Source organism: Chlamydotis macqueenii, chromosome 5 (genome assembly GCF_036417535.1).
Source record: "Chlamydotis macqueenii isolate bChlMac1 chromosome 5, bChlMac1.mat, whole genome shotgun sequence".
In the NCBI taxonomy this organism is placed as follows: Eukaryota; Metazoa; Chordata; class Aves; order Otidiformes; family Otididae; genus Chlamydotis; species Chlamydotis macqueenii.
Window position 1 is genome coordinate 42,745,762 of NC_141560.1, and position 21,708 is coordinate 42,767,469.

The 21,708-nt window shown below is 47.4% G+C and overlaps 1 protein-coding gene across 1 annotated transcript; it reads right to left on the bottom strand.

Annotated features, from left to right (window-relative positions):
* Positions 1-227: 227 nt before the first annotated feature.
* Positions 228-19,461, bottom strand: SPINT1 (serine peptidase inhibitor, Kunitz type 1). The gene is made up of 11 exons (XM_010119161.2): positions 19,341-19,461; positions 18,721-19,190; positions 10,967-11,118; positions 9,401-9,539; positions 8,105-8,275; positions 7,405-7,431; positions 6,313-6,438; positions 4,934-4,984; positions 4,046-4,216; positions 3,267-3,323; positions 228-2,132 (listed from the first exon to the last, which is right to left on the bottom strand). The coding sequence occupies exons 2-11, from the start codon at positions 19,148-19,150 to the stop codon at positions 1,936-1,938; spliced, it is 1,521 nt and encodes a 506-aa protein (XP_010117463.1). The 5' UTR covers positions 19,151-19,190; positions 19,341-19,461; the 3' UTR covers positions 228-1,935.
* Positions 19,462-21,708: the final 2,247 nt, after the last annotated feature.

A 21,708-nucleotide genomic window follows, 5' to 3' on the forward strand; every position in this document is an offset into this window, starting at 1 on the left:
TCTTCCAGCCCTCCCCAAACCATGAGGCTGCTGCGGCACCCGAGAGCTCTCTCCCCTGAGCTACCACAGCCCGGGCAGATGAAAGGCTGGGAGATAGCAGGCCTGGGAACCGTACCTGCTCCCTCCGCGGGTCATTGCTTCCCAGACACCACTCCCAAGTCAGATAAGACAAACAATTCCTTTTTATTGCAACTTGTATTATCAGAGTCAGCGCACAAAAAAAAAAATAAATCAAGATGTTAGGTTTATTGCATAGGCCCTGATAGGCTGTGGGAAAAACAAAGAGATAGAAGACATGATACGAAACAGATCATGAAAAGCCGTGGAGGAATCTGACCAGCCCCAGGGACACTGAGGGGCAGAAGCCCGTGAGGGGCAGAAGCGTGCGGTCAGATTGCCAGCCGGCTGTAGGCAGTGGTTTCTTCCCTTCCAGCCCAGGCATTGGCCCAATGAGGCAGCTCTCCTGGAGCTGCACTTGAGAGGACCTGAGCTGTGGCCTGAGCTGGGCATGGCCTCACCAGAGCCTTCCAGAGCCTCAGCCCTGAAAGGGTCCAAGCACTTAAACTAAAATCTGTACATGGATTTATGCTTCTTACACACACACGCACACGTGCAAATACACACACCCTGATTTCCTCTCTCTTCACAGCAGTTTTCCAGGAGCAGCAGGCACTGGGAGTTTGGGGATTGGTGGCAACCCCACGGTCGACAAGGCATACCACACACTTCAGAAACAGCAGTTTCTGTCTCCAGCAGAAGTCCTCAGCTCCCAGAGGTGTAAGCCTGGACCAGAGAGATGCAGCAGTGCACAACTGGGAAGTACCCCACTGCAAACAGCTTACAGGGGAACATATGGGACCTCACCAAAGTGGGGATGTGACACGCTGCCATGGGGTCAGGGATGAACTCTGGACATCCCGGGACTGGGTTCATCATCCACCCGCAGGGATGGGCCAGCAGGAGCGGGGAAGCCCAAGGACACCAGCTGTCAGTACCCAGCCTGCTCCTGTGCTCTGAGAGATGCCAAGGACACAGGTCGGGCTGTGGGCTCAGAGGAGCAGAGGTCCAACTGAGACAGAGCTGGGTGCTTCTACCCTGCCCTCACCATCAGCAGGAAAAGTAGGAGCATTTTCTTTCATGTGAGAATAAACAGATATTTTGTCATGGTGTTTGAGGTCAGACTGAACACTGGAAAAGCAACCAGGGCAACTCACAGAGAGAAAATGGTGGACATGTACTGTCCATAGGAGGCTGTAAGATGGCAGCCAGGCAGAAAAAAAAATCTAGGTGAGCTTTTCTGTTAAAAAGCAAAGCCTAGTGATTAAAGTAGGTATTTCTGTTTCCTTCCATCTCGGAAACAGGAATCACTGGAGTGTCACAGAGCCCTTGGAACAGGTCTGGACGGTTATGTGAATCACGCAGCCCTCCAGAGGCACATCACAACCAGGAGGACTGCTGAGAGGCAGGGCCACCTTGCAGAGGACTGGGGGAAAGGGAGCAAAATACGAGGTTGAGTGGAAGAAAGTGGCACAGCAAACAAAAAAATTGCAGGCTCTAGTAAGTTTGCACCATTCACCAATGTGAACGCTACACAGATCCAGTCCCAGGGTCCTTCAGTAAGTTGAGTGGAGTTATGCTCCAGGTTTGAGCAGGAAGAAAGATGTAATTCAGAGTTTCACTGGATTGTTTGAGGTTAGGAAGGGGTAGACATCAGAGAGCATCAAAATGCTCCCAGATCCTCACATTCCAGAGCAGTCATTTAGCCAAGACAATCACAAACACTAGTACTGCCAAATCATGGTTAGATCTTGGCCTGATGCTACAAATGTCTTCTAAGAGAAAGAGTCCTTCAGGCACAGGCCCGTGTCTAAAAACAGAACTCCATAAGTTTTGGGGAGTGCCCCAGTGCTGGGCTGGAGAGAGAGAGGCTGTAGGTCAGACTGGTTTGGTGGCACTGCTGTAAAACAGATGCTCGGTGTCCTCTGTGGTGGAGAGGGTAGAGTTGGTAGCAGTGGTTGGCTGACGGCGGCGGCTGTTCTTCTTCCTGTTCTTCAGGAAGAAGTAGCCAATGATGACCAGGACCACCATGATGCAGATCCCAAGGAGCACAGCAATCACTACCTCAAAGGCACCTGTGGGGGATTCATGAACTCGTTAGAAGGGCTGCTCCACGACCTCTGATGCAGCAGGAGCGGTCAGGAAGAAACAAGCACTTAAGCTGCTGCAGAAGCCATCCTGGCAACGAGAAGAGGTGGGCAACAGCCGGCTTGAAAGCTGGGTGCTCACTGCACAACTGGGCAAAGAAGAAGGAAGGCAACCACATGGCATAAGGGTATTACCAGGGTATAGCCAGCCTGTCTCTCCCAAATTATAGTTCCCATCATTTCCCAGATGCACCACGCCCTCTAAAGGCTATTCGGTGACTTCAGCAGGCTTGGCCATTTGACATCCCTATGAATATCAAGCCTTCCTGCAATTCTGGCCTTGCTTCCTATGTCAACAGGGAGGCCACCAAGGAGCGGTCGCAGAAAGCACCTCCTGGCTGAGATAATGCTGTCAGAGTGAGCTATGGTGGACAGGCTGAGTTTGTGGGGAAAGAGCTTGTAGCAGTGCTGTGAGCACTTGGTCTTCTACAGCCAGCCAAACTCCTGCATCCTCAGTGGAGACAGTCAAACATGGTGCATTTAAAAGCGAGTGTGAATTTGAATATTAAATCAATCTCTAGCTTTGAAGAACAGAACTGTATAATTTCAGGAGTTCTCTACTGAAGAAAGAGGTCTTACAGCTCTGTGGTGAAAGGACACCAACCTTAATGTAATATTCTAAGAACTTGAAATTCAATAGCTTTAGTGTTCTTTACAGTTGTAGATACGGTGTATAGGGTCATCAGATTCCCCACAGTCTACCACCTAACATTATTCACATACGCACTTGGGCCTTCTTTCTTGCAGAAGTTAGTGGTCTTTATGTGAACTTGGCCCTTAGGAAGATTTTTACTTGCCATTTTTTTTTATGTTGAATAGGGGAGCATTCATGCAAGTTGATGGAAGGAAAATCAGGAGCCTCTGGTATGACCTACTCAGTCACAGACATAGGAGAAACTGGACCACAGATGCACAGTGCACAGAAGCATCTCATCCCACATTGCTCTCTCAGCTTCAAAAGTGGGATGGGAGAGAAGGCTATTATTTACAAGGAAAGACAAAATATTTTTCAGGACAGGGTAAAAGCAAAAAGCAAGATCTGTAGGAAAAACTGTTACTCACTTAAGATAGCACTTTGGGGCTCAAATGATTCCCATCTCCGGCCAATGGCATCTGCTTCTGAATTTGGAGCAGAAAGAGGGGGGAAAAAATGTTTAACAAAGAAGGCTGGGAACAAGGGATAAGACAGGTTTCTGAGGAGCATATTTCCAAGGCTCTGCATGCATACAGCATCCCTCTTGACAGCCACGGTACTGAGCTCTCAGGGCAGGCTGTGAGGCACAGTGTAGCTGAGGGTGGCACTTCAGAAAAGCAGCAGCAGCATTTTGCCTCCTAACAGATACAGTTTGACAGAATTCCTCCTGTTTCAGCTGTTGGCCTCCACAGCAACACGTACAGAGCTCTACAGTGTAAATCTTTCCCTGTTGTTTGTTTAAAACTTCTGCCTAATATGTGTCATTGAGGATTTTCTTTATTTCTCCCCTCCCACTTGAGAAGAACTGCAGCCAAGCTAGAAAGCTATGTTCCCTTTAGAGAGGCCATACTGTATCTCTGGTCAGTTTTACCATCCTCCTCTGTCCCTTTTTCAGCATCAGCACACAAAATGTTCTCCAGCTTTGAGAAATGACAGACTGCATTGCAGAAAGATGCTGTGGATACACACCGTTCTCCATAAGTCATCGCTCACACTGAAGAATGCTGTGAGGCATGGCCAGGGTTTGAAAGCACAGCTGCTTCGACTGAAAGCTCCCAAGTCACTTCCTCCATGGGACCACAAAATTTAGTGCAGAGTGATTTTTTTAGTTTGATCAGTAAAAGTCCAGCCCTCACTGTCTGCTTACTTGTGATGCCTGAACATGATTTCATGCACTCTTCCTCTTCTCCAAAGTTGTTGTTGTTGCCACCACAGCCCCCATAGGTGAAGGGGTCACATTTCTCGGAGAATGGGTTATAGTACCAGCGGGGGATGCTCTCAGTGCACTGTCCGGTATCAGGCAAGTCCACACAGTGACCTGGCAAAACAAGGGAGAAGCGCTGTAGCCCAAGCGGTGTGTTCAGTCTGTTCCCAGAGCAGCAACATTTTCTGCTCCCAACAGAAGAGCACAAGCATAAACTCAACTAGCAAGCGGGAAAAAGGAACATCATAGTGTGCAGTCATGCTACACCTTGGATTCAATGCCCTGCAGTAACAACCTCTCTTCCTTGGGAGACAGAAGGGAACACGAAGAGCTTGGACACACAGAAACCACAGTTCAGCTCAGGTCTCCTCTACGAGCAAGCTGCGTTTAAGCTGACTTGACTACTCCTTTACCCAACAATAGTGCCACTGTCTACAGGAGGACAAACAAGGCAAAGGTATGGGATCGAGCACAGGCACATGATTACTCATATTATGCCATTGTTGTGTCCTCTACACTGCTTTGGTTTGCACTATTTCCAAAAAAGTGCTGTGGGGTTTTGTACAGGCCGGGTACTGTGCCAAACAGGCAAATATGTGTGAGACCTGCTTGGGTGGAAAAAGTTTAGGAAGGGAAGTGAAAGCATGCTACAAATGGCTGTCCTTAAGGTCTTAGAACAAGCTCTTACTCATTTTTAGTAAAGAGACTACCCAGATGCTATACCCATTTTTGGAATTATACAGGGAAGTGGTTTTACCATGAAACAATATACTGAAAAAAAAAACCCAAAAGCTGGCAGATGTCAGCCTAGGTGCTCCGAATGGTACGTACCTTGCTTACGTGTGACATTGATTTTCTGCAGTCTGTTGAACTCACGAGCATCTGCAAGAGAAACATTTCATGTTAAAAATTCTATCACCAGTTGAATACAAAAGAAATGCCTCCATCCATGCAGACATATCATATCATATCATATCATATCATATCATATCATATCATATCGTATCGTATCGTATCGTATCGTATCGTATCGTATCGTATCGTATCGTATCGTATCGTATCGTATTGTATCATATCATATCACAGAATGGTTTGGTCATATCATATCATATCATAACATGGTTTGAGCTGGAAGGGACCTTAAAGATCATCTAGTTCCAACCCCCCTGCCCTGGGCAAGAACACTTTCCACTAAACCAGGTCGCTCAAAGCTCCATCCAACCTGGCCTTGAACACTTCCAGAGATGGGGCACCCATAACTTCTCTGGGCAACCTGTTCCAGTGCCTCATCACCCTGAGAGTAAAAAATTTTGTCTTTATAGCTAATCTAAATCGACCCTCTTTCAGTTTAAAGCCATTACCCCTCATCCTATCACTGCATGCCTCTGTCAAAAGTCCCTCTCCAGCTTTCCTGTAGGCCCCCTTTAGGTACTGGAAGGCCACTATAGGGCCTCCCTGGAGCCTTCCTTTCTCCAGGCTGAACAGCCCCAGCTCTCTCAGCCTGTCCTCACAGAAGAGGTGCTCCAGCCCTCTGATCATCTTCGTGGCCTCCTCTGGACTTGCTCCAGCAAGTCCATGTCCATCTTATGTTGGGGGGTCCAGAGCTGGACACAGTACTGCAGGTGGGGTGACAGCAGAGTAGAGGGGCAGAATCGACCTGCTGGCCACGCTTCTTTTGATGCCGCCTGGGACACAGCTGGCTTTTTGGGCTGCAAGTGCACATGGGCAGACAGGACTTTCCTGCACTTTCCTTTGCTATCACAAGCTAGGGAAAGGGAAATGTAATTTCAACTTCTTATGTATCTCAAAGCTATGAGAGGAACATGGGAAAAAGAAAATGTAATAACGAGAAACTGTTCCCAATTTATGTTCCACAAATACAGAGACACAAAGGCTACTTTCTTAGTTGTTTTTTTTTTTCATCAAGAAGTATGGGGCAACTGCTATCACTCCAGGTGTTAAGAAGTGTAAAAGAACACTAGTGTAGGATATAAGAGAGGGCAAGAGAGATTAATTGTATGCTTACAACCTAAAAAGGCAACAAAACACCCACATATAGGAAAGACATTATGAGAATTCTGTCAGAAGAGGGAGGGAGGGATTACACACTTGGGCAGCTCGTCACTGTGTATTTATATTAGCATCATGTGAGGATGTTAAGGGGACTGGGCAGATACTAAGTTATCTTAGCCAGAATCTGAAATACTTACATTGTTCACAATACATCTCATCCGATCCATCAGCACAGTCGAGAGTTTCATCACACTCCAGGTAGGCATCAATGCAGCAGCCATCCTTGCATCTGAAGAAGGGGGACTGACAGTTCCCATTGCACACTGCATCAGAAACAGTTCAGATAGATAGCTCATTAAAATTCATTGTTTCTCCCTGCCACACAGATGCTTTACAAAGGACTTAAAAGCTGGTGATAGAGATAAAGAAACAAGGCAGATTGGTTAAGGTCTCTCTTAATTCAGTGCCACTCTGGACTCAAAAAAGAAAGGAAAAAAGTAATTTCTTGTTTATCAGCAAAGCATTGCTCTGGGAACACTCTTTTTTGTACTTCACAAAAAAGAAGTACACAGGAAGTGCAGGCAAGAATGAGCTACTCAGGAAGAATATGGAGACATTGCTGAAGCATGAGGGACCAAATTAGGAAAGCCAAACTGCCAACTGCACACCGGGTTGCGAGAGAGCCAATGGAGAAGAGCAGTTATTCCCCTCTGCCCCAGAGGTCCAAGTGCTGAGTACTGTGCCCAGTTCTGAGATCCCCAGTGCACAAAAGACATCGACATACTAGAGTGAATCCAGTAGAGACTCAGCAAGGGGCTGGAGCACAGGACCTAGCATGAGGTTATGGGAAAGACAGAGACAGACTCATTTTGGAGGTGCACACTAATAGGATGAGCAGCAATGGACATGAGTTGCAAGAATGGAAAATTATTTGATATAAGATATATAATTATAATGAGGGTCATCAAAGATTGGCACAGGTTGTCCAGAGAGACTGTAAAATCTCCTTCGTCAGAGATACTCAAAACTGGACTGGATGCAGTCCTGAGAACTCGATATGACTCAAAGCTGTCCCTGCTTTGAGTAGTGGGTTGGACCAGATGACCTCCAGAGGTAATGTCCAACCGAAATTATCCTATGACATGAAAGTGAAAGGCTTAGTAAAGAAATTAGTCTCCAGTGCCTCACTTTCCACGCTAACTGAGTGCTAATCAAAAAGCCACAGGAATGGACGTGAGATGCTAAGCCTGAGCTCACAGCAGGATTACACAGTGGTACAGGAGGCTCACCTGGCTGTTGTCGTCCACCAACAGAACCTGAAGAGACAAGGGGAAAAATAAAATAAATGTACCGCCACATCATTTTATCAGCTCCAGATCAGCTATATATTGTCTACATATCTCACCTAAGAAATGCGTATTTTCTGGAAGCAAGCCCCGTAGGTGTTAGGGAGGGGAAATACAGGTGTCCACCACCCAGAAACCCCAGATGAGTAGTACACATGTGAGGCAGGCCTGGAGGAGCACAGGGGAACTTCCCACCACTAGCTAGACTGTTCCCAAATGGTCTTTCTTTTCCAAGACTTTTGCTTCCTCCTTCAGCTGTGCACCGCAAAGAGCCTGGAAGAGGTTCAGCCCTTTTATTTGAGGAAGCTCTAAGTCATTCTCAGACTTGTCTAAGAGGGTGCCAAAGGAGAAGATTAATTTCATTTTGGGACTGAAGCACTTATGGCTGCCCCCCAGCATAACACTACCCTCTGAATTTAGGTTTCAGATATGACACAAAGATTTGGTGAGGGTTTCTGCAGCCAGAGACACACCAGGGATGCTGATGGGGGAAGCAGTGCTCCAGGAGCTGGGTCAGATATGTTGGAGGTGTCGAACTAGGACTCCTCATCCATAATTAGCCTGATCTCCTCAGCTCTTCGAGCTCTAACTAGGTCATCCCAATCCTATGAGAAAGAAGGGCTGATTTTTGAAGCAGACTCACCTCTAACATTCTTGCAGGCAAGTTTACACTCCTCTTCCCGTAAGTAGTTATTCTTGTTGGGCTTGCAGCCACCGAAAATGAACTCCTCGCACTGCTGAAGGCTTGGGTTGTAAAACCAACGTGGAAAAGATCCCCGACACCAACCCACCTTCTTGGGAGTCAAACAATGCTCTATCAAGAAAGTTAACATAAAAGGCTCTGCTTAGCTTGCGTTGCCTTCACATATACAAAGAAGAAAATAGGAAAGTTTGTCAACAGTGTGCACACTTGTCTGAAAGATTTATGAAATCTTGAGTGGCATGGAGAAAGTGAGTAGGGAATCATGGTATGTATTTTCTTACATGAAAGGCAGGGTCACAAAATGAAATTAGAAGGTGCCACATCCGTAAGACAAAAGGAGCTGCTTCTCCACACAGCACATAGTTAAGGTATGAAACTCCTTGCTTCCGGATGTTGCTGCTGTGCAAAGATTACATGAGGTCAAAAAGGGATTCATCCGTGGCTATGAAACGCAAAGACACCACCTTCTGCTTAAAAAAAAAAAATCTCCCAGCTGCAAATTCCGTGGGGACTAGCCAAACATAGCAGGGGTTTACTGATAGCTTGTCCTTTTCTTGTACTCTTTCCAAAGTATCAGCCTCTGGACACTGTTGGATGCAGCGTACTGGATTTTGGACATACCATTACAGTCACCTGACATGGCTGTTCTTGTATTTTTAAGGTATCTGTGGTAGGAGGAGAAATTCCCTGCTTAGCTACAAGTTAACCATTTGTCCAAGAACTCCTTGCTCCTAATGCACTTGCAATGCTGAACATTTTGATGATTAAACAAGACCATAAAAGTAAAACATATAAAAAAAGCCAAGGATACTTTGAATGTCATGCAGATGGCTCCACCTGTCCAGCAGCTTAAGGGAATTAGGGCCTTCACGGCAAAACCATGGAGTCAACAAGACCTTTCGAATTCTCCTGTCTTACACCCTCAGCTACATTGCGGGCTCCAGTCTCTCTGGTGTCACCCAACAGAGGGCAATGACATGTAGATAGGATGGGGTTATTGCAGGCCACCTCTTTTGCAAGAGGATGCAAAAACCTCTAAAATAGGCTGCTGTGAATGCAGAGACCTTCCACTACTGGTCTGGTGCAGGCTTTTACTGGGAAAAGTTGACATGCAAGTCTGGTCTCTTGGTTGTTTGTGCTCTTTTCCCATCTGTTCCTCTGAGAAGAGTACCGGTAATGCCAGAGCAGCACCTAGGCCTGGGGACTCCAGCTAGATGTCCATGGGCTCAAGCTCACCTTCAGTCTGCTCAGAATTCAGCACCATGATGGTGATGTTGGTGAAGTCTTGCTGTTGTGCAGTGTCCGTGACAGTAAGCTGGAAGACGTAAGTCCCCGCCTGTAGGTTGGAGATTTCTACCTGGTCGTCTTCGTGCTTCTGAGAATGCAAAAGAAAGGCTTATGCAGAAGAAGGTACATCTAATGAGGGAGTGAGTGAAGCCATGTAAGGCCCATGTTTCTGCATTAGGAAGAAAGGAGCTTGGCTGGAAATCCCTAAGCAGAAGGCATTAAAAATGTCTCAGTGCTATGCAATGCCCCCAAATCCATGGGCTGGTACTCAGCTGGAACTGCAGAGAGAAACAATAGCACAAGCCTAATTGGAAATCTTATATTTTGGAATGTTGTGAAGGCATGTGAGAAAAGAAACGTCTTTGGAGAGGACTGAAATACCTGCAGTTTTTATTTTACTTCTTCAAAAATTAAAACAAATATGAGTAATTTACTTAGCACATAGAAAACATGCTAGGTGTCTTTGAGAAATATATACTCTTTCATTTTGAATATGACAAGTATATCCAGTTTTAGAGGTGGAAATGAGTGCTTATTTCTTTGCCTGCTGAGAGGTTTCTAAAAGAGAGTGAATTATTTTGTCAGAATAGAAAGCTGTGATATTATTGCCACAAACTTTTCCCTTATCTTTGTTAACAACATTGGGCCTCCATTTCCATGCCATCTGCCTTTTTGATTAGGTTTCAAGAGAACACAGTGTTGCCATATATCACCTTAACGTAGGCAATGCAGCATTATACTGGAGGACTCTGAAAACCTGAAAGTTGCTTTGGTTGGCCTAGAGGAAAGGGAAATGGGAAGGAGATTTCCACAGCCTCCTCAGCACCCAGACATTGCTGGTCTTCAAAATCAGCTGTAGGCCTGAGGCACTCATTTGCTAATTCTTCTAAAAGGTGCCACAAGAGCTGCATATGAGCTCCAAGTCTTTCCAGAGCATTTTGCAGAAGCTAAATAGTAATCATTTCCTCTTCTAAAGCCACAATTCACATTTAACATCTATAAGATAGACAGTGTTTACACCCTAGAGATCTTGGAGCCAGTCAGATGTGACTTCTGCTCCAGCTTATCTGAAATAGGAGGAGGAACCTATACTCTAAGGAGAAGCAGTCTAGAAAAAGCCCCAGGAGAACAGAAGTAGAGCCGGAAACTGGATTGTTCAAAAGCAGAGGAAGAACAGCAACAAAGCAGAGCGGAGCAAAACTAAGGACAGGCCCCTCACTAAACTACCAGAGCTTGGGGTGCTCCCACCCAGGCAGATCAGGAAGGTTTGAGATGGGGTCCTGGTGCTGGGAGCTCGAGACCTGATGGGGACAAGAAATGTCACATCTTGGTACTGTGTGAGAGGGAGGGGGAAATTGTGGGGCGTGCTCCATACCTTTTGGGGACAGACTTCTGGGTGGACTGGCACGAGGAGAGAAGGACAAGGTGACCTTTGAGTCAGTGGCTGCAAGAGCTCAACCTAGTGCAGACCACAGGTGACACTGAGCAGCCTGCTTCCTTCTTGCAGCTCCCTACCTTCATCTCCACGGAGGGGTCGCCAAGGACCTGTTTCCATTCATAGCTGACTATCCCTCGGTCATCCGTGCTCTCTATGCCTCTCAGCACCACTGGTTCCCCTGGCTGTACCCTCATGTCCATGCCAGTGCGGGCTACTGGAGGATGGTCATCTGCAGAAGAAATGCAGAACAAGAGTTGAGTAAGGGGCTGAAGGGTCCAGCCCTTGTCTCCATTACAGAAAGACAAGAGAGGGGGATTATTCCAGGATAAATCAATACAGATTTCAAACACTGAAAGGAAAACACTTTTATGCAGCTGTGCTTCTTGCAGCCTGAGCAAGCAACAGGCAATCAACACCGTTATTACTGCCCTCACTAATTTAGTAACTCTGCAACCCACTCTGGCAGTGTCTTTGGGCCAGTTGGCTCCCTGGCCACTTCTGCCCACAGGAACCACCTGTGGCTGTAGCCATTGTGCTTCTGACCATCGGACTGCATTCTCTGAAAAGAGCACAGAGCAATCTACACCCTGCACTTGGGGAGATGACCTGATGTGGGTGTTGAAGAATGTGGAACTGACTCTCATCATTCCTACCACCATGTCTAAGCACTATGTTAGCATACTTAACCAGAGCTAAGCAATGCAGGATTTGGATGGAAAATATCCCTCTTCCACCTCGTCTTTCACCCCACTCTCTGACATGCATGCCTTAAGAAAAGGACACAAATTACACTCATGAGATTATAATTATTTTTGTGCCATTCCATCTATTAGCTTCCAGCAGCCTCCACAATCCATTAAACACTTTCCCAGGCTGTAAGTGTAAGAAATGAAAACTGATCCCTGCCCATGCCAGCAAGAGCAGGCTATACAATGACACCATTGAGCCTGACTCATAACTCCTTTCGGCCTGAACATCTCTGATCGCAGGCTTCCTGCATAGCTCAGCCCATAAAACTCCACCTGGTAGCACCTGAACCAAGTCCAAAACTCAATGTTCAAGTTCAACCTGAGTCTTTTGTAAAGGCATTGATGGTCATTTACAAGCTAGATATAAACCACTCTGTTATTACCCTGTTATACTGACAGTGACTGAAGAAGAGGATTAGTACCCAAACCCCTTGGAAAAGCTACTCCATCAGCTAATTACTTTCATTGTCATAGACTTGATTCTATTTTCCCATTTGAGTGTTTCTGGATTCAAGTCCCAGCTGTTGACTATTGCTAGAGCCTACTGAAGGGACTTTCAATATAAGGCATATATACAAACAAAACTGACATTCAAAACAAGCTACTTTTTAGTTCTTTCATCACTAAATTCAGTAGGATAGAGGGTTTTAAAACACGTATTCTAGATCAGTTACCACAAATCCACCTAGAATCTTCTATTTTCTAGTATGTTTTACCAAATGAAGACATATTCATTCTATCGTGGTCTTACAAATGCTGGTGCCACCAGAAAGTCACAGGTGAAAGTAAACCTTCCCTTGTTTACACGTTTGAGCATTGTGCTCAGCCTATTCATCTGCAGAATTGGGGAGGCTGGAGCCATCCACCAAAATAGGCAGAGGATACCTGGCTGCACTGAAAGAGGCCAGGAAGACAACACCGGCATTGCAAGCAGAGATGCCCACCCTGGTGTCCATTCAGCTTTGGGTGAGGCACACCTCCCTGCCCCTCCTTCCTCAGGGCCACATGCTAGGGTGATGGGTCTTGTCTCATTTGGGCAAAAAGACTGCTGAAAGACACCAAGCAGGACCAAGAGAGCCTGGTCCCTCTTGGTTTTGAGCAGGGTTGGTGAAACAAATAAATGGAGTTTTGTTTTATTGGCAAGAGGTCTTTCCAAGGGCCAGGGCAGCACTCATAGGCCAAAACAACGGCTGGAGCTGGCAATACCTTCCAAGCTGAACAGGGAAAAACAGCTCCACAGCCACTTTGTGGGGAAAAAACACAGACACAAGTGCTGGAAATGGGGCACATTCCTGCCATTCCTCCCAGACAAACACCATGAGCCTGCCAGGGATAAAAGCAGCCCGCTCCCAGCCACCCTCCTACCAGCGTGAGCCCAGTAGTTGGGTGCAATTGCACAAGGGAGAGACCAGTTCTTCAGCCGCACAGAGGCTGATCATTAACTCACAACTGCCAGTCATATTTTGGCATTTTTAAGCATGTACACTTGAAAAAAAAAAAATACAGGTCAAACATCTCTCCACAGGTCAATTTAGTTACTTTGGGTTGTGGATTGCACAGTGAAGTAAAGGCTCAGTTCTGATCAATGGGTCAGCAGACCCAGATCCCATCGCTGATTAGCCAAATTCCCTGATCCTCCTCATCTCCAGAAGAACACAGTATTTGCTTCTATGTAGTGACTGCCAAGGAGGAACTCCCACTAGAAATTAAGGACTTCCTTTTCAAGTCTCTCCTTTTTCTCCTTAGGACATCTGAAAGTGATTTTGGAATATTTCTGCTACACCAACTATATGAAGCCTTCAGTGGCAACGTGGCTTTTCTCCACCTGAGCTTCGTAACCAAGTGCGGACTGAGCCAGAGTGAGTACCAACAAATGGCTTGTAGAAGGGAGATTCTCCATTCTGTTTGTTTTGCTTTGAAATTCTGTTTGAAAAATGAAAGTTACCTTTGCTGTAATGCTCTTTGGACCATGGAAAGTTTCTGCTGTAAAGCTCTGTAATTAACAGGGAGATTAAAGCTTTACAATGATGGTCTGTGCCGTGCTCTTTCCTGTGGAACACATGCTCCTGGAATCACGTCATTAAGTGACACCTTTAGCTTCCAGTTATTAAATACATTGGAAGGGAAAATATTTTTTCTTCGCGATCTCAGTGAAAAGCTTGATAAAGTAAATCCAAAATGCTTAAAAAACAATTTATGTGGCTCGTAGTATATTCATGCCCCAGTCCCTGTTCTGTACTTTTAAAAAATTTCATCTAGTTTTTGGGCTTATGCTGTCAGCAGTTTATCCTGCTTCACCTCTAACAATCAGTAAACTTGAACCAAAATCGATGAGGGAACAGGAATCAAAAAGATACGAAATTCCTACAAAAGCCACAAAAGTAAACATCTAGGTGGGGGGACAGACCCCTCTCAGGACCTCGTTATCTGAACATGCAGGCACCAGTGAAATCCCGCAGCAGAAAGCACTTTAAAAGCTCCGAGTTTCGGGATGTCTCTTTGGGAACTCAAATACCAGCTCTCGCCCTCGAGTCACAGATTCACAGAAAACCAGATTTCCTCCATTCCAGCGCTCAGGCAGATACACCCTGAGTATGTGAGACTACAAAGCAATGCTTGAAAATACCGCCGAATGATTTGAGGTTGCCATTAGAAAGAGCTGGAAAGTGGTGTTATTTTCATCGAGGGACTAGAAAGCCTGCTGTTGATCGCAGCAGCAGGACCAGCTTACAAACCAGAGGAGAGGAGCTGCTTGCACGGGGGACCCTGGGGCACTGTGAAGAGAAGGACCCTGCTGGGGACAAAAGCCACTGCTCAAAGCCACAGCTTTCAGGGTGGGTTCATTCAAATCTCACCCATCGACACCAGAAAACTCTTCACAGTAACAGGCAAAGGTAAGGAAGGAAGATGGTGCTGCCGCAGTGTTAATTTGCCTAAGGAGTAGAGGGAGAAGGGAAGGCGGCAACGCAAGACATTGCCTGTAGAAAGAGAAATACAGGCTCTTTCTGTAGGGATTCATCCTGGCTGGACAGCAAATGCAGTCATGATAAAGCCATATAGTTTTTGGACAACTCATGCAGAGCCAAGCAGCTCTCAGCAGCAACCACGGGCACACCAGTGGATCTGTCTCAGGCCCGGCTGGCATCCCAGCATCACTCATTTTAGTTGCAGCGTGCTGTGGAATGGAAACCAGCGTGCAACCAAACGTTTGAAGATGAGTGAACTTCAAACTTGGGGAGCTCTCCTTTTTGAATGCACTACCGAAGTTTTAGCCTGCAAACCTCTCTCTGTGGTGGGCAGGAGCAGACATATCCTGAACTCTGCGAGTTCCCCCGCGCTTCCCCATCTCCCACTCACAAGCCCTGAATTCAACAGGAGCAGGACAGAACTGTCACCGAGAGTTTCACAACCACCACAAAAGGTTCAGTTCAAGAAACGGACAAAGGTTCAGGGAGGTTATTTTCCAGTTTCACACCCAGAACTGGTTTGCCTAGACCAGAATAGGCTCTGGGTAGTTACTTAAACTCTGGGCTCCATTATTACCAATAAAGTGCATGGTGAGTCTGCCCCTCCCAAATGAGCCAGGCAGAAAACTCGCACCAAAGTTCAGGCTGGGGAATAATTTAAGAGGATAGTGTCTTTTAACAATAACATCAGAGACTTTGGGCTGTACGTTACCCAGAACAGGCGAGAGACAGAGCCAAGCTGTCATCACCAGCTTGTACAGAACTCAGAAGCTCTTGTTCTCCAAAATACTGAAAATACACTCAGATGATCTGCAGAAGCTAGATTTCAGCTGTGTTTGTTGTTGCCTGTACCCACAGGTTTTTCTGAAGTCATAAAACAGGAAGAAGGGCCGCAGTGGGTAAGAGGAAGGCTGCCTCTGTCCCTGTGTTCGGTTTCCAAGTCGTGCTGTGGAGGCTCGAGCAAGAGCAAGAATATGTTAAGCATACACAGTGCTTTCCCCATAATACTCTCCCAGCTTTCAGCTACTTCCATTGGGCTCAGCAAACACTGCAAGATTCGATTTGCCCATGCAGGAGCCCCCAGCTGTGCTCTCTCTTTCCAGAGTTATCGTCTTCTCCTGAACAGACATAAACCTCTTAATTCAACAGGTCTGCTCCCTCTAGTAGTAGTTTGGGTCTCGCAACGTATGGCTTTTTTGTCTAATGCCTACCACTGGGATCACTAAATATATATTTCACTATTCACTAGAAAAACATGCCTCTAATCCTCATTATTGCAGAGGATGTCTTAAGATTGCCACATGGGCATACCCTAAAGGCTCCTAGGACACCTGACACCAGCACAAAAGGAAAGGGATGGATGACAGAGCAGCGTATAAGCTTCCTGCAGACCTTTAGAGCCCAGGCTCAAGAGGTTGACAATAACCTGGGCTCCAGAGCAGCCACAGATATTTTAGTGGAGAAATAGTGATATAGCACAACAGCAGGAAGACTAGCCAGTTTTCTCACCAGTGCAAAACCTGGGCCAAGATTTTTTTACTATAAACATTTGGGAGGAAAACCTGACATGCCAAAAACATCTTCCTTAACATTTGGTTCACCTGGCCTCTTCAGGCATCCTCCAAAGGTCCAGAAGCAAAAATGCTGTAGAGCTTCCTTATGCTGCCAGGTGGACACAGTCAGCGCCCAGAGGCTCCTTAATTTGGCCTCCGGCACCTGCACCTTCTTGTCCTTCCCCTTTCCCCCTCGGTGGCAGTTGGGCATCCGCTCTCCTGCCCAGACAGGCCCATTTCTCCAGCATGGACCCACTTCCAGTATCATGGATGGAGGGGCTTGGGGTTCTGGATTTTTTTGTTTGGATTAGAACCAAAATCAAGATCTGCATTCTTAAGTGTCTCATCAGCTGCTGTGGGGAGGAGGGCCCAGCTCATATGGTCTGATTTAGCCTTTGTTATTATTTGATATTTCTCCAGTAAAATAACTCAATTTCAGCTCTGGATTAATAAATAGTAATAGTCCTTCCTCTCTTTTCCTGCCAGCCCTCTGATGTCATCATTCAAGGTGATTCAGAAAGCTTTTGGTATCAAAGACAATGCCTAAACATTTCAGGAGAGGAGGGAAACATATTTCCCATCGAAGCACGGCATGAACATTGCAGCCTGGTCCACACATGAAGTAGCAAGCTTTCCAGCGTCTGTCGCGGCAGCTGCAGACCTCCCTGGCACCCTGCACCCTTCGAGAGCAGAAACCCAGGGTGTAGAAGGGACCGAGCCCTTCCTACACCCGCAGCGGCATTGTGGCGGAAGCCCCACATGAGTGAGGAGGGGCATGCCCACCTCAGCAGGCCCTAACAGCATTTTAGAGATGGTCTGCAAGGCAGCACCTGGGTGTTGGTGGCTGGGATGCTCCAGGTAGGTGCCATGGAACGGCAAACACAGCACTGCTGGTGGCACAGAGAGCTTAGTGACCCAGGGACCCTTTCTAGAGACCTGCACCCATGAGACGTCAGGCCCTGAGACCAGCCCAGGGAGGAAGGGGGTTGCAGCCTTCTTGTACGGGGCGCTGGTCCACAGAGGTGAAAAGACTGAATTGCTCAACAGTACGTTGTATTTTAATCTAATCTTGTGAAAGCTGGATGTACTGGAGATGATGCATTCCATTGTCCTCCTACAAGAAAGCATGCAGGAGCTCAGACAGCTGCCAGCGTGCCAGCCCCAGTCCTGGAGATGTGGGCTGCAGTTCCTCACTAACTGCAGCTCCTGTGGAAATGATTTTGAGCCTGGAATGGAGACGCAGGGCAACTACTGCAACAGCCAGACAGAGATTTACCAGAAGGCCCTAAAATGGGGTGGAAAGTGTCTAGCAGGGAGAAAGGACAGGAGAACCACTTCTGCCATACCGCTGCTCAAACCAGTGACATCCCAGGGCTGCTCCAGAGGAGCTATGCCCTCCTCTGAAACCCCTGCAGTGCTACTTAGGACGGACAAAAGTGGTCATTGAGGGAGTTTGGTGCCATTTTACACCTCCACCACCCACAATCCTCGCAGGCTGGCACGTTTCAGCAGAAGATCAAAGACCTACTCAGCCCACGTGGTCCAGCCTAAGCCCTTGGGCCCACCTGGCTGCTTCCCTTGTTGTCTTCACAGACCCTTTCCGTCCCCACCATGAATGGCCTGAGAGGCAACGTGAGGAGGATTACCCGTACAGATATCCCCTAACAGCCCTGCCCATGTATCAACATATAATAAACCGGTTATCATTGCCAAAGACCCAGCCAGGCTAGAGACGTCCCGGCCTCGTCAGGCTTCCTCCAAAACACGGAAGCAGGAGGTAAAAGGAGGAATTGCTACATTTTCAGCGCTTCTGAACAGGCCGCATTTTGTTGGAGATGGCAGAATGCATGGCAAGTGGCCAGCTCCAGATTAGTTTGTTTTCCACCTGGTTTTCTGGGTCCAGGTGCAATCTTTCAGAGCAGGCAACCAGGGACTGGGGAAGAAAAACCCACCCCCAAAGGGGGACTTTTCTAATCAGTGTCTTCCAGCTGCTCCCACTCCCTCCCCCAGCAGCAAGGACCAGTCCCAGCAAGCAGAGCGATACCGAGACACCTCATCGTCCAGGCTGCTGCTCACAAGATCCAGGCTGTGGCAAAATGAAAGGAAAGTGGATTATGTCCCTGCCTTCAGCCCCTGAGCAATTAAGAGACTAATGGAGCCCTTTAAAACATGGTGATGCGTAGATTTTTAGAGGATTTCACTTTCCAACCTCAAAGGCCTGAGGGGAGGGAGAAGAAAACAATACCTTTTTCTCTACGTTGTAAAGTATCAAAAACACAGTCTGCATTTGGTAAACAGTCGCTCCACCCACTTCAAATAGGTTAAAGAACGATTCCCTCTCCATTTACTAATAGGTAAACTGAGGCATGGATCTTAAGTGAGTTCATTAAAATTAGGGAAAACCTTTGCGGCAGAGGGACATACAGTAACTCCATCTTTAACACCGCTTTATCCCAACCATTTTGCAGTACAGCTCCAGAAATGACAGCTGGAGGAGCTGGTACCAGTGGCCATTAGTGCTATTCCAGCCCCGGTTTACACAGATCCATTATGGGCACCTTACCACTAGCTCCGTGATCCCGCATGGCCAGGTAGGAATCATACACATCCTTCCTCAAGAAGTTGAGAAAACCGATCTTCCTGGCAAACCTGCAGACGAAAGCCTGCTTGTAGAGGCAGTTGAGGAGAAAGCAGCCCTGGATGTGGTCTTCCTCCGAGCCTGGGACCTGCTCCACGAGAGCCAGGTTACAAGCAGGGTCCTTACAGCAGGCTCTCATGCAGTCTCTGCTCCGATGGACCATGGGGGACGACAAGAAGGTGGCTCCATTCTGGACAGAGGCGTCAGTATCTAGCACCAAATCTGGCATCCCTGCTGTAAAGTCCTCCAGGCACGTTTCACCAAAAGGTTTTTTTTCCTGCCCTTCGCTGAAGTCCACCGTCAGCACCAAGTAGACCCAGAGCACAAACCATGGACCCGGACTCCCTCTGGCCATCTTGGTGCCTTGATCCTTGCCTTCAGACAGTAATCCTTTCCTAAAGGAAGGGGGAAAAAAGATGACGCTAAGACCAAAGAGCGCTAAGAACACGCTAAGGCCACGCTCTGGGTCCCCGCTCGCCCCAGGGTGACCAATGTGGCCCCCCATGCTGGAACTCATCCCCAGGCATGCACTCTCAGCTCCTCACCTGAGCGATCTCAGCAGAAATGAACGCTGGGAGGGGGGTGCCCCCCTTGGCCCCCACTCCTTCACCTCTCAGGTGTGCCCTCAGCTGCGTCCAACGGAGACAAAGGCACGGTGAATGCAGGAAGTGAAAACCAACTCCCTGAGAGAGGGAAAGAAAAAAAAAGGAATCAAGTCACTCCCCTGCATGCTGAATTGCGTAAGAGGAAGGGGAGGAGAGCCGGGCTGATACTATCTTCCACTCCTCTGGCGAAGGGAGCCTTTGCCTTCCTCCCCATGGGAGCCCAGAGCGATACTCTCACTCACGCAGGTGCAAGGGCACCCACTCTGGCATCCCACCAGGCGGGTGTTTGCTGCATCCCCATGCTTAGGATGCTTCGAAGGAACCAAAAGCCTGGGAGGAGACAGTCTACGTCCACCAGCTGTAGCCCTCACACTCCAGCGAGGCTGGCTGCGTGGTGCAGAGCACCATTAGCCCAGGTCTCACTAACCTGAATGAGTCAACCTTGCAGTGCTCGCTGCCCTCGCTGCTGCAAGAGGTTTTGTGCTCAGTGCAGGAATCTCGAAATAATGAATTCCCCTGCTTTTAGGACACAATATTCCTTTTGAGCGAAAGCGCTTGGTAGCATGCCCGGAGGCTGCCCGCCTGGCGGGAGCCCCGCCACCACAGCAGTGAAAACTTTTAGTAATCGCCCTCCACTGATAAGCAGCATTTCACTACTCTCCTCCATCTCCTATGGATCAGTCGCAGTCCTTTTATAGTGCCCTCGCCCCACAGGACGGTGCTGTTTGGGGCCATGGGAACACAAAGGCTGCCTGCAATAACTTCCATGTATTTTCTACCTGCCTGCTTCTGCTTGCAGATCCATGATCAAATTCCTCTGTCCAATACATGTGCCAGTGTCATCCACCCCCTCTATCTGTAAACAGCCCTTACAGCCCCTGGGTAAACTGTTCTTATCCCTGTAGTAGTCCTTAGGAAAGCAGGGAGTGCTTGTAATTTGCCTGGACATTATTTGTAATGAAATATTGCATCACTTAAAACAACAGCAGCAAATATGAGATGATTTTTGAAAACAGATGGTGAGCAGCAGCTATCTACTGAATAGCAGCTGGCTTTGTGGTTTGGGGGACCATTCTGGTGTCCAGCGTTTCAATTCTCGCTGCTTCTTTCTGTACCTCTGATCCAGCCCCATGTACCCTCATGGGATTTATTGAGAGTCCTCAGAGACGTTTCCCCCTCCTGGCTGTTCCATGGGAAGGTAATGTTGTGGAAATACTATTTTTCAATACCTCTCATGACTTTCTATGGCCTGATGCTGACATTTGTGTATAGGACTGACTTCTATTTGGAAAGGGGAATTGCTTTGATCTGGCTGTGGTAGGGTATTAAAAAAAAAAAATAGGCAAAGCCTAAACCATGGAAGTAGATGGTAGGGCAGGAGGAAACATGCATGTCTGCAGAGCAGAGGGATGTTTGTTTTCCTTACTGGCTATGCGAATCTTTGTCAGAGGGAGCATGGGTGTCTCCCACCCCACACTCACACCCCGTCTCTGTGCCTCTTTATGACTCGCCTGCGGGCTGGGCAAGCGGTGAAGGGAGAGCTGACCTCCCTGTCCCACACATCTTCTCAATACATGCAGGAGAAATAAAAACGACAACAAAGTTGTCTCCTTTTATTCTGCACTGCCTGAGACACGCTGCTGGGTGCTCTTTCCTGTATTTAACCTGGAGGAGACTTTTTTTCTGGATAAATGTTTAAAGCCTTCGGTCTGGAGCCAGGTGAGACTCAGTGCATTCCCCAACACGGGAGCGTGCTGCTCAGGGAGCAGCTGGCCGCATCCCCTTTGCAAACCAGCGACTGTTCTTGGACACCTGCGCTGGCAGAACTGCCCCTAAACAGTCAGGTTTGGTATTTTTGTGTAAGGGGCAATAATTCAATCTACCTCAGCAGCAGTGTTGTGTTACAAAATCTCTGTCAAGGGTTTCCTGCAAACCTGAAGGACATGGTGTCTTTTCTGCTTGTGCCAGGTAACATAACTCCTACAAAGGCAGAGCTGGGAGGACTCCTTGGTTGGCACCTCTAGCACTTTTATTCCCGCGCCCCACCCCCCAAATGTTTATGAAGGGATGAGCCCCTTCATAAACTGATCAAGCCTAGCCTTTAGAGTAGGGGGTTTTAATGGCTCTTGCTCTCAGCAGGAGGCTGTGCCAATGTCCTGCTGCAAGGTTTTCTGCTGCTCAACATAAATGTATTTATAGTTACTTTGGATTCTGTTTTCATGTGCAGTATTGTCCTTTCATTTCAAAAATCTTCTCTCCTCTTGTCATCATCAGCTGTATTTATTTTAGTGAAATCATATCCCAAATC

Coding starts and splice junctions, on each gene's coding strand:
- SPINT1 (XM_010119161.2), bottom strand. CDS start 19,150: ATGGCCAGAGGGAGTCCGGGTCCATGGTTTGTGCTCTGGGTCTACTTG. Junction 7,432..8,104: donor TGCCTGCAAGAATGTTAGAG/GTGAGTCTGCTT, acceptor TTGTCTCTTCAG/GTTCTGTTGGTGGACGACAA. Junction 3,324..4,045: donor ATCATGTTCAGGCATCACAA/GTAAGCAGACAG, acceptor CTCCAAATTCAG/AAGCAGATGCCATTGGCCGG.